The sequence below is a fragment of the Thalassophryne amazonica genome, chromosome 21 (genome assembly GCF_902500255.1).
Source record: "Thalassophryne amazonica chromosome 21, fThaAma1.1, whole genome shotgun sequence".
NCBI classification, from domain to species: domain Eukaryota; kingdom Metazoa; phylum Chordata; class Actinopteri; order Batrachoidiformes; family Batrachoididae; genus Thalassophryne; species Thalassophryne amazonica.
In genome coordinates, this window is record NC_047123.1 from 31,271,650 (window position 1) to 31,285,038 (window position 13,389).

Here is a 13,389-nt window from a genome sequence, read left to right on the forward strand (position 1 = left end):
TGCAGATTTGTTGCATGGTGACTTGTTTTTAAAGTAATAATTTCGTCCATCTCGATGCAGCGTTGCAGTGGGATCAAACCGGCTTGGACGGAGCATGTTAAAAGTAGATGGCCTGTGCTGAGGCAGTCTGGTGCAGGCGCGACACATGTCGGGGTCCAAAGACACTAAATCACTCTGAAAGATCAGGCACTGATGACTGAGTTTATGCTCGGGGCCTTTCCTGTGTCTCGTCTTGAGCCAAGCATGGGTGGGATTCCACTGAGCTCTGCAAAAAGGCGACTTTTCCCAACTTCTGCCGAGTGGTGTGCTCCAGCAGTGTGATTAAGTGCAGCGAGTTAAACCTAGTGTTTTAATACTGAGTCAGAAGATAGTAGTAATACCCTTCGGCTGCTCCCTTGTTTGTACTCGGGGTCGCCACAGCAAATCCAAGGTGGATCTGCATGTTGAATTGGCATAGGTTTTACGCTGGATGCCCTTCCTGACGCAACTCCACATTACATGGAGAAATGTGGCAGGGGTGGGATTAGAACCCGGAACCGTCTGCACTGAAACCAAGCGCATTAACCACTTGGCCACCGGCTTATTTAAAAATATTGCAGAAATCTTGGACACCTTGTTTTCGTTCAGCACATAGACAAAACTTTTGTGATCATTATATAAAAATTTTTTAAAGCAACATTATATTTGTCACCCACTTTATTTCTTAATTTTTAAATTTATTTTGCTAATCAAATCCTTCCCACTGTAGCCAAGTGCTTGCTCACAGGGGGTCGTTTTGACCGTTGGGGTTTTACGTAGTTATTGTATGGCCTTGCCTTACAATATAAAGCGCCTTGGGGCAACTGTTTGTTGTGATTTGGCGCTATATAAATAAAATGGGAAAAAAACAAAATAAAAATCTCTGACAAAAAGAACAGTGATCCAACCCTGGGTTTGTGACCTGTTGCACCTCTATTCCTCACTGTTCACATCTTTACAGAGCGTGACACAAGTCTTCTCTCAGACGTTGGCACGTTGTGCTCCTTTTTGTCATGTTTCCAAACCTTGCCGCCATACAAGAATTATTTGTTAGACTTTGGCGTGGTGCCTCTGATGGCGTCCCGGTGAGGTAGGACGGAGTGCTGGGCCACACTTACAAAAAAAAAAAAAAAAAGGTCAGGGAACAATTGTGACTTAAATGTCAAATCCTTTGGGCCTGAACCGTGATTGAATCGAAAAAAAAAAAGGGTAAAACACGTCAATGGTTGGACGAGGTAAGAAAAGTGGAGCGGAGGGAGGAGGGCGTTCAGGAGCCCAAGGGGTCACATAAAAAGCAAACGGCATGTTCCAGATTTTACTGGGTCAGGCAGCCAAAAAGCTGCAAATGTCAGGTTTTGCATTCCATTTAATAAATTGTTTTGAGCGTGTGTAACACAGGGAAGTGCACGTTGGTTAAAAAGGTCAGAGGCAGGAAACGAAAGTACAAAGAAACGACGGCCTTGTTATTGATTTGTTTTTCTCTATTTGGGCAAAAAAAAAAAAGGAGAAACCATCTGTAGACTTGACTGGCAGTGAGACGTCAATCCATTTCTCGGTGACAAGATTCATGACATTTCAGTGTATTAGAAAGGGGAAAACACAGGCACGCGCCTCTGTCCTTGGGCAAAGAGAAATTGATACCATGTCAGATATTATTGAAGTTTGGAACAAATGTTGACCATCTCCTTGACCTACTTATGCCACTTTGACGTTTATTCAGAGAACTTCAGCAAATAAAGAGTAATCCTTTTGCGTTCGCCCTCCTTTGTGAGGAATCGTGATTTTCAGTGTCTGAACGCCAGCGACTACATTATATTACTGCTTCACCTTTGTGTCACTACTGAGGCGTGCAGGCTTGAGTTCCGTTTGTTTTTAATATTCTCATTTTGTCTCAGCCGCTGAGGATTTCATACAGCGCAGTGACCCAAAAGACGGGCTATCTGGCACTGATGAAAAATAAACTGATGGGGGGAAAAAATTGGTTAACTGAAACTTTTGTGTATTTCAAAACGTGTGTATCCACGTTTGCATGGTAGGCTGTGTATATACTGGGCAAACCCTCTATGACATCACCCATAGGTTTTCTGAAGAACATGTTCCAATAGCATGACTTTCTGACTCCGCCTTACTCCCAGTCAGCCCATAAATAGGTAAAAAGGTGGAGCATGGGTAAGACCAGCATGACCTGGGCAGGATGAATGAAGCCTGACCACACCCCCAATGCATAATGGCAACATTAGCAGGGCTAAGATCAACAAGCTATTGATACCTGCTAATTAGTGCTAATGGTGCAAATATACAAATTAAATAATACCAAAATTTCATTTGAACACTGGAGCACAGGCTTGTACATTCGTAAAGTTAACCGCATAGCAAGCCTTATTACCTAAAATATTTGTTATAAAATGTATAGAAAGGGCAAACACTAGCATCCATGGCAGCTAGGAGCATCTGCTAGCAGGTTCCTGTCCCCATTGCCACACAAACTATCACTCAAACCGCCCAACCCTTAAGTATTTATAATTTCATGGCTTAAAATAGCTTAAAATAATCAGTACACCAAAATAAATTTTTGTACCAGTCTGTAAACTTTATTTCTGCTGTAAATTTGAGCAGTTTAACATGGACATCTATGGAAAGAGACTCCGTTTTGGAGCTCGCCTCAAGTAGCCGATCAAGGAACTGCAAGTTTTGGCACTTGCACATTGACTCCATTTTTCAGCACTGGAGGTTGCCGTTTGATTTGCACGCACACACCCACTGAGCTGTCACATGAGCGTGCACGGCCGTATCTTGTCCTCAAACAGCGTTTGATTGCACTGCAATTGGATGGCGTTTGACCACATGAAAGTATGTTTGTAAATGTGTGTCTGATTGTCCAAGAGGTGGTCAGTGATGGAGTGTAACCGCATTGAGAAGCAGTGTAAATGTAAATGCATTTCCATACCACAACTATGTGGGCGGCATCAAGTGGTTCTTTATCCAGATGTGTGGCTGAGCACAGGGGCGTGTCTCTTCTCTGCACCAACCAGTGTTCAGCAAATAATCTCAAATTCTTGACGGTGCACACGTTGGTTTTTAAAGGTCACCGTACTCTCTCACTAGTCTCGACTACATTTTCGCATCCAGCTTGTCCTCTGGACAGCAGCGGCATTGACCACAGTTGAAATAAAAGCAGCTGCATAAATCAGCTTTCACTGCTGTTTACGTTTTCAGCGCAGTTGTTGAAGACAGCTGCTTCCCCTGTGTAGAAAATCAAGAAAGAAACAGCAGCTTTATTGACGGCTAAGTGTTGTCTCTGTTGGTTTTTTGGGGGGGGCAAACTGGAAGAGGTGTGACATGAACTGGACAGAGAGATTGTGTTTCAGCTTGGTCACTGGAGACACATATTCCCTGCGCTAGTTACAATATAAGACTACGATTGTAAAAATGTGAGAGTGGGTTTGTCCATCCCAGCCACCTGACCCACCTTGGCCCCGGAGCTGTTTCTGGACTTATACAGTTCTTGTTCTGCTTCAGACTCAAACAGAAACATACCCCAGACAATAACTCAAAAATAATAAAATTACAAGTAACCCGCACACAGTGAGGCTGAACTCTTTTGCTTATGTAATATCCCATAGATGTCTACCACCTGCTGGACAATATGACAAACTGCTGTGCTGCAATTTTGCTTACAGTTTGTCCGCCATGTGCTCAATTGTTGTGCACGTTGTGTGCTCGTGCACGCCACCCTCCACATTAACGTGAAATAATGACTTAAACTAGCAATTGCCGTTCATTTATAGACCGCAACATGCAACAAAAACCTTCAAAACATCTGTGTTTGGAACATTGTTTCTGAGTCTGCATGAAAAGGAAGACGGGCTGAAATATACAAGAGAGCAGGAAAGTAAAACCAAAATTCAAGAATAGATTGAACATGCAGCTGGAAATAATACCACAGCTCTTCGTATGTGCCTCAAATTAATAATGGTTGACTCAAAAACACTGCTTTGAGTTTTGAAACCTTTGAAACCTGTTTCGAACATTGTTCTGGAATGCACATGGAAAAAAAAAACATCAATTGAGGAACAGTGGCACCTGCTGGACTGTTCAGGAATGTTCCCCCATATCGGTTAATGACTTTCATTATTAAAAGCTACAGTTGTAGTTGGGCGTGCACGTGCACGAGCAGGTCTGTTGTGTAATTGTAATTGTATTATAATCTTGGGATTTGAGACACTTTAAATACCAAGTGTAAATGGTGCTAGCACCCCCCCCCCCCCCCCCCCCCCCATTAGGCTTCAGCCACTTTGACACAGAGTGAAACTGGCTTTTATTCGGCCTTGGGTTTAGCAGATGTTAAGTGAATTGAATTTTGTTTGCTTCGGGCGATTAACGAGCTGGCGTTGGCTGTTTTTTCATCGTTACTGTTTAATCAGGCCGTTTTTGTGCCCACTGACCCGGTTGATCTCTGTATGTCTGCCCGTTTGCGTTTCCATGCACGACTCTTCACATTTCTCTCCCTGGCTGCGCATGTAGCTGTGCATTAAACTCTAATTACAGCCGTGCTACATTTTTGTTTGTTTTGTTTTACTGCTGTATCCTTGCACAAGATCACACCGTAGCATAAACCCTCAGCCCCTTCCCTGTCGGCCTGGATAGCAGGGTTAGCTTCGTGTGTGTGTGTGTGTGTGTGTGTGTGTGTGTGTGTGTGTGTGTGTGTAGTAGACTGAGATCTGACAGGACTTTTTTAAAGTGCCCCGGCTAATCCCAAATCCCACTCCCTGCCATTTACCACCTCCTATCTGGGCTGTGAACGATCGATTCCCTTCGATGTTTGTCCCCGGAGCTGTTTTGAGTTATTATACTTGTTCTCCCTTAGTCTCCAGCAGATACGTACCCCAGAAGGCTGGAGGTCTGTGCAACCTGCAGCGTATTTTTATTTTCCTCTCCACTGTTTTGGTGCTCATTTCTGAACGTCTCAATGATGCATGCTGTATTTCTTCCTCCATTGTAATCAGCCCGCTTACGTCTTTCTCTCTGTGTCCGTTTCCCCCCTCTCTCTGACCTTGTTTATTGACTGCAGAGAAACAATTGACTGCGGCGAACTGTCTGGGAGTCCTGGCGATGGCTGAAGCAATGAGTTGCACCGAGCTGCACAACATGGCCAAAGCTTTTGCGCTGCAGAACTTCCCAGAGGTGAGTAGAGATTCATCATCATCTCACCGAACAGGCCGCTCATTGATTCCTCGCTGTGGAACGAAGTTACAAAATTGCTTTACAATTGAATGTGAAAACTGAAATCGCAGCCACATTAAAGTTAATCCCCACATTTCCCAATAAGTGGCTAAATCTATCCATGAGGATAAAATGACTTATTAATTTTAATGCTCCTTTACGGTACACAGAGGAATTTTCTGTTTTAATGCCTGCAGACAGTTGACAAATCGTACTGTAATTTGAGAAACGCTTTTGTTTGTTCCCCGCCGGGTCATTTGACTGATTTCCGCCAAACGTGGATGATGGGCAACCCCACAATTGCCCTTAAAGGGCTTGTTTGGACGTCATGGTCATTGGGGTGGGTTCTAGAGTTGCCAGAGTCATTAATAGGGGTCAAGGGCATTGGGGTCAAAGTCAGAATCTTTGTTTTTATTATTTTTTCCATTTCACTGCCAACAAAACATGGCACACTTACGGAACTGGTTTCTGGAATTGCCCAGGTATGGCCTAATTTGTCAAAGATTGATCGTTGGGGTCAGTTTGACTCTGATTTTCATGAAATGTGGCGCACATACGAAAGTGGGTTCTGAAATTGCCCAGGCAAGATCAAATTTACCGAAGGTTGGTCATGAGGGTCAAAGCTCAAGTACATTTTTTTCATTCTGATTTTCACCAGACTTGGCAGGCATTTGGAGGTGGGTTCCAGAATTGCCCAGTAAAGTCAAATATGCCAAATGTCAATCATTGAGGGATAAGGTCAGGTCTACCTGTCTGATTTCCCTCTAAGAATTCATGTAGGTGAAGGTCAAAGTGTTTGATTTTTTTTAACCAGATTTGGATCAAATATAGCGCATATTGAGGTCGATTCCAGAATTGCCCTAACAAAGTCATTCATTTTGGTTAGGCTCAAGGTCATTGGGGTTAAATGTCAGTTTGCCGTAGCACTGTTTTCATGCTGACAGTTACTGTTGCCTTGTTTTTGAAGGAAAACCTGAATAAATTAGTGAAAAAGCACAACAGATTGTCCCCTCCATAGATAAATGACTGGAACCAAATGTGAGTCCTCAGATCTCAACCCTGTTGAACCAGTTTTGGGCAAACATGTTAGATGTCGCCCTCCACAACCCTCATCAAAACTCCCAATGAGGGATGCCAACTATCTTTTGGAAGAATGTTAAAGAAAATGATCTTTAGAAGTAAACAGTCATTTGGAACAATGGATGCAGCTGCGGACAGAAGAGCTGCTTTAAGGTTTTTAGCCCCGTAATGTTTTTGAAGAAACGCTGTAAACAACTGGGGAGCTTTGAATGCTGGTAATCAACTTCTCATGCCTTTTGCACTTTTGCAAATGGAACCACTGTTCATAAAAGTAAATTGCATCAGGAACCATGGGGGAATCTGATTAGCTGTTTGTAGCGGGCTGAAATGATTCTGTCCAACTGTAAGTCAGCTCAACATTCAAGAAAGATTTGATGCATCGTAAAATTTCACATTCGCTCACAACTTGTCCGTCTCATTTGATTTGACTAAACATGATACTTCCATGAAAGTCCAATTACAGATTTTAAGTTAAGGAACCCAACGCTTTAGTTTCCAAGACAACATGTGTGGGAGGGGCAGAGGCTGGGAAAATGTGGGTTTATCCTTGTCCAAAAAAACAAAAACAAAAAAACAATGCAGTTATTTTAGTTGATCAGCCTGTGTACCTGTGTACTTGGTTTGCAAACCCCAAGTTGATATATTGGAGGCGGTAACTCCAGGTCGGTGGTCTAAGATTTGCCTGATCTGGTTCCAGGCGACACATTTACTTTTGCAGAGGTTCTTTATCATTGAGAGTAGGTTATTCTTAGCTTATTCTTCTGATATACGTCTGATTAGGTCGGGTGGTTTTGTGGATCAATATTTCCAGTGTCGCCCACATTGATCTGTTTTGACCGTCTGAGCACAAAATCACACAACACTCTGCGCTTTGATTTGCCTCTGAATCTGCTTAGTTTATTTTACACTTTTTGGAACGATGCTTCTGCTTCAGTTGCACTCTTGCCTCCTCAGGTGGCCGGCCAAGAGGAGATTTTGTGCGTATCCAAGGAGGACCTGGTCAGTTACCTGTCCAACGACAGTCTGAATACCAAGGCTGAAGAGCTGGTGTATGAGACGGTTATCAAGTGGATCAAACAGGATGCCAGCAGCAGAGTACAGGTAAGGACACCTGCATGTCTCTCTCCATATTTTTCTCCTCACCATGGATGTCCTGGTCTGATCCCAGTGATTGGCATCAGTCATGATCAAAGCATTTTTGATTGATCAGTTTCAGACAATGTAATTGTAAGTCGCACAGAGATCAGTCTGCATTCGGTCTCACTCGCTTTCACTAGTGTCATGTGACTGAGCAAACAGCCATCATTCGTTTGCCGTTCACTCATCAGCAGCCCCTGGTATGCTCTGCTTCGCTTGAAATAGATAAATGGATGGGTGTTTCCTCGTCATTTTGTCTTTGTGTTTATCCTGCTAATGGACACTGTACAGGCCCGTATCAAGGAGGGCGTGGAGTCAGAGGACCCCCCCCCCCCCACACCCACCCACACACACACACACACACACACACACACACACACACACACACACACACACACACACACACACACACACACCTAGATCAAGCTTCTCCTTTAAAAATATTTTTGCATATAATGATAATCATAGTAATACAGATGAATGTATTTTTATCAGCTAAAACACAGTCTGTCATTGATGTCATTTAATCCGTGTTCCTGTGAGAGTTCTAGTTTTACCGCTACCATACTGCAAAGGGGAATAATAAAAATATATATAAATTATTATATTATATAGAAATGTTGATTTTTATAAAAAATAAATCAAAAACATTAAGGAGCAGCTTAGACTCAAAGTAAGTATTGTTTTTTTTCTCATTGCAGAGCTGTTCAGTTGTCAAGTTTATATACTGGACTGACTTTCATGTTTTAACAGTGTGCATCTTGGAAAATACAAGCATCAGATCGGGACTCTGTATCGGCACCTAATCAGTATTAAATGACTCTGATCTGGATTTTTGGCGAAAGTAGAATAAAATGAAAAGCCCTCGATTGAGATATCCACACTTCTAAGTCCGATATCAGCCCTGAGACTCATTAGTGCTGGTGCTTATCTCTGGATTCTGCAGTGTGAAGTGGATGAGAGTCCATCAGTCTGCACAACGAGAGGCCAGTTGCTTCATATTTAAATCTGAGTGGACTGAGACATTGCAGATACAGTGTCTTATCCTAGTACCCAGTCTGGCAGCGTGACTGGACGTCAAATCCGTGCCTACATATTGGTAGCCAAACCCCTATGCCACTGAGCTACTGGCTGCACTCTCAATAAAATTTTCCGAAATGAGAATACGTAGAAGGTGACAAAACAGTGATTAAATCCTCATTACTGCTGAGAAAACGGCGAGTCGCGCGTCTGCAGGAGCTGGATTATTGTCGCTGTTCTATCGACCTTCCCCGTCTGCTCCGAGGTGCACAGCATGAAAAACGAGACAAGCGACTTCATGTTCTCTCTTGGTGCTTTTCATCAACTTTGCGCTTCAGATGCAGCCCAACACAACAGTTGTTTACAATCCCAAGAGTCCTTTGTGCTCAGAAAGGGTTCTATTCTTAGCTCCACTTGATTTGTTGGTGAGAATAAAACCGGCCCCCAGCCCACTTTCTGTAAACCTAATGGCTGTTTGATTTATTTCTAGTGGCTGCTCATCATAATCAGAGCTCGTATCTTCAAGATCGACTGCGACATTGAGGCACAACAGGACAAATCTCAACAAACACAGACTTTATATCGAGCTTCGAAGTTGGCACATCAACTCTAGTGCACTTTGGGGAAGAAGGAAAATATTTTAAAGCTCAGGTCATGAGATTGCATGAGTTGCAAAGCTCTGAATTTAAAGCTAATGATTTTAAAGTATTTTTTAGCTGTTTAAAATGGAGGTGAGGTTATTATCGGATAAATTACACCAGTCCATCACCAGAGGAGTCGTTCATTCAGCGTGATGCCTCCTCATCAACCTGTAAGGGGAAGTACCTTAAATCAGATTCCGTGCAGACCTCCGCAGTCAATGCTACTTTATTGGCACCGACTTTTATGAGCTGTATAAATCAGTGTTTGAATTTTCAACCTTTTGGATTAAACATTTAGCATTTAAACATCTTCAAGTGCCACATATGGGTGGAGTGATATGTGGCACTTGAAGATTACGGTGAAATCAATCAGGGCTGTGGCGCGTTTTGTCATGCAGGATTTTACCTTGTTTTTTTGTTTGTTTGTTTTGGGTTTGTTTTTTGTGAACTGGAAAGCACCCAGCTGAACATTTCAGAGCGGTCAATTTTGTCAGAAATGAGCATGCTCATGGGACACGCTTGTGCATTTAGAGTATTGAGCGTTATATCAAGCACGAGTTGTGCAAGTCGTCAAAGGCATGTCAGTTGATTTCTTCAACATATTATGCATTTCAATGGATTCAGCAATAATATTACATTAACCGATTCGGAATAATGGCCATTTTTATACACAGTCCCTCCATTTTCCGAGGCAAACTAAATACTGGCATTATTGTTTATACAAAACCATCACATTTGCATCTATTTTCATTTTAGACGAGTCAGGGGATGGATACATGAGTATTTCCGAGTCACTGAATATATCTTTACATTACTCATTTAGAAATCAGGTGTACTATAGTAAGTTAAATCTGTGTAAATTCGGCAGTTCTCAAAACTTCAGTGACCGTGCAAGAAAGACAGTAGTGAGGGAAGCCACCAAAACACTTAGACAGCTCTGAAGGAGTTTTACTACTCTGTAACTTCATCGTGACACTATCGCTTCGAGGCAGTGATGAGTCTTTCGAAGTTCTCCTTCGCGGTCATTGGGTGTTGCTGTGCAATTCCTTGGTGTGACATTTTCAATGAAAGCTAGCCTACTATCCCATGAGAGGAGTCGACTGTGAAACCAGAAAAGTGAGATTCCAGAAATGATGTAGTTAGTAGACTAATCACAGCACATTTTTGGCTGTGATGAGGGGCTCGGAGAGGGTTAGCAGTGACGCAGAGGACATTGCGTAGCTATGGAGTTGCAGATATAAATTAGCATAAATTGGGCTTTACAAATTTCTATGGCTGCGAACAGAGAAACCGTGCATTGTGCAATGTTTCTTTTGCACCAGCAGTTGTGCAGTGCCATGATGGAGTGGCACAAGCAGGGATACTCTTAAAAAGATGTAAAATTGAAGTTCTAATTTGCTGAATGGTTATAATCAGCTTCATTACACAAGCGGTCGCTGTCCAAATACTTATGAACGTGTCTGTTTGTCTGAAACCTGCAGTCCCTTCAGTCCTTCAGACTTACTGAGATGGTGGTTGGGGGGGAGCATTTTATTTTCTTGGTTGCCTGAACAACTCTCCGGTTCCCGAGTCGCGTTTTTTTTTTTATTCTTTCTTTTGACAGGAAAGTAGAGGTAGAGAGTTGACCGAAAGAGACGGAGTGAGAAACGAAGAGAGGGGAATGAAAAAGAGCCCCCTGTTCCAACATGATATCCAACAAACCGTGCCTCGGTCACGCAGCCGTGACATCCAGTGACAGAGATGTGATTCAGCTCTGTCAAGCTCAAATGCACTGCCCATGTGTGACTGACTGGGAAGAGGGGGGCGAACGGGGGTGGGGTGGGGGGACATGCACCCGAGTCTGCAGAGAGAGAGAGATGGTGCTCCCATCTGGCCACACCAGGTTATGTGGGTCTGCACGCACGGTCCAGCAGAGCAGCTCAGCGCTCCCTTGTTTCATCCCATTGAGCAGTGGGAATCAGATCCCCCGCACCCCCACCAAAAAAAAAAGAAACCTGTGACACTGATCTATCAGGGCACGACTGGAAAGCTTAAAGTGTGCACACGTGTGGTTGTCGCGTTGCTATGCACGCTGCAAGCTACAGAGTGGAAAAGTGGCATATTGAAGGCGCTGCGTAAGTTATGCAATTTTCTCTCGGCACCACACTGTCACTAACGCGTGATGGCACCAGGAAACGGGGCCCGGACATCACTCGGAGATGCGGCAGAGTGTTCATAATGTGGTGCGTTGAGATTCAAAGGGATGAGTGAAAGATGAGAGCGTTTTGGCTTTCATTGATTGTCGTTGAAGGTGCGCCACCCTGCAGGCATCTGTCAACATCTGTTTGAATGTTTGAGTGGGAAAATAAAGGGGAGGCAACAAAAGACTTCAGATCCACCAGGGTAATATTTGAGATGAGTGCGTGTACTTTAATGTACAAATACATCTAAATTCAATGACTCCTTTGTTTTACCTTTTTTTTGATTATGAAACATCAGAGAGCAAAATCCACCTCCGCCGTCACTCTGCATGACACTTCTTACTAACTTACAAAAACAAGACTGAAAAACGGTGTCAGTCATTATGTCGTTTCTTTGATGGCGCTAACACTGGCCTGTCCTTCCTTTCACCCCGCAGACCACGGTGGCCGGTGCAGGTGCACGGTTCCAATTATGTCCATCCTGTCTGTGTCAAGCCCCTGAATAGGACCTCCATTACTCCCTCACTTCAACATATTCCATAAAAGATCCAATCTCGCCAGGTGACTCAGCCTGACAAAAGAGGCTGATTAATTGGCGCGTTGGAAAGTGGCCAACAAAAGTAGCGGCTAGAAAAGACAGCTAATGGTGTGTTTTTGTGACCAAAAAAAAAAGCCCAGCCTTGCCACTTGCCATTAGCAAAGACCTGCTGTCCTCTCGTGAAATGACTACAGCCGGCTCTAACATTTGAAGTTCCCAAACCAAATTAATATAGTAAAAGCAATATGCAAAAGTTTGAGATCTCATTTTTTTTTTTTAGATTTTGTTGGCTTTCATACAGTTCCACAAAAAAAAAAAAATAATAATAATAATAATCTCCCCAGCATTCATTAGGAAGAAAAGCAAATTTTCCTGAACAAATGTCATCAGATTTGTAGCTGGCTCAGTGACAAGAGCTGGCAAGATAAGCAGCAGAAAAATGATGTAAAACCCTGTTTTGAAAACGTTCATCAGATTCGTTACTGCACTTTTTCTATTAGATTTGTGTAATTTGAAATGCCATTTTGCATCATTTCTGCAAAAGGTAAGACTGAGTGCACCTAAAAATGTCAAGTGGTGGAACCACAAAATAATGAGAAATTGAAGTTATTATGTTAGGTAGTAGCACACTCTGTGGTGTGCACATGTGCTACACTGTGTTCCTATCCATTATAAAAACTCACCCCCAGAAAAAAATGCTGTTAGAAATTGAGTTCCACAGAGAGAAATAAAGGTATAATTTATGCCCTCCCTCCTCCCTTTGAGAGGCATTTTTTTGACTAGTGCATCTCTAGTGCACTCTGGAAAATACGGTACCTGTTGTGTGTGGATTTGGAAGTGCTGTGTCCTCTGTCAGCCACCGTACAGCTTTGTTGTAAATGCTGGTTACGCCAATTGACAGAAACCAGTTACATAAACTCGCTACCAGGTTGCATTAAAAATGATGCAAAGCTGAGACACTTTTGAGGCTTTGCATAGAAATAAACCTTACATTTCATGTTCCTTCAGAATTACAACCATTTTAACTTGATACATGAATTTAATTGTATTTTTCTGCATTTTTCCCATTAAAGGTTAATTTTTGAGATGTTGAGCTGTGTCACAGCAATCATCCATGAAGCAGAAGCTGCTGCAGAGCACACTGACATGAACACGATGTACACTGACATGAACATGAATCAACATTATCTGTGACAAATCCATGAAACGGAGATTGATGCAAGCGCCCCGTTTTTATGTGGCCCTACTTCTTCTTTTATTGTGTGTCAGTCTCTCTTCTGCTTGCATGCACACGGTCATCCATGTGTGCGCAAAAGGGGATTCACACGCTAAATGCACACAGTTACCGTCCCCGTCATGTGCTCAAACATTTGCACAAGGCTGAAAATGATTTGTATATTAGTCTGCAGATGACTTGAGCAGCGGAGAGTGGACGGAATCTGACGCAAACCAGTGAACTCGGGACCTCCGTTGTCATCCGTGCGCGTCGTCATCCCGAAGCTCACTCAGTCATCATGTGTGCAGCCACTCGGCAACAGCAACTGCAAATTGA

At 43.0% G+C, this 13,389-nt stretch overlaps 1 protein-coding gene across 3 annotated transcripts in view; it reads left to right on the forward strand.

Moving 5' to 3' along the window:
• LOC117503606 (kelch-like protein 29) overlaps positions 1-13,389 on the forward strand; it is a 301,998-nt gene that overhangs the window by 211,961 nt on the left and 76,648 nt on the right. For all 3 annotated transcript variants that reach the window (XM_034162864.1, XM_034162863.1, XM_034162865.1), the window contains 2 exons: positions 5,090-5,202; positions 7,276-7,422. In XM_034162864.1, coding sequence (XP_034018755.1) covers positions 5,090-5,202; positions 7,276-7,422 — 260 coding nt within the window. The remainder of the gene's footprint in view (positions 1-5,089; positions 5,203-7,275; positions 7,423-13,389) is intronic.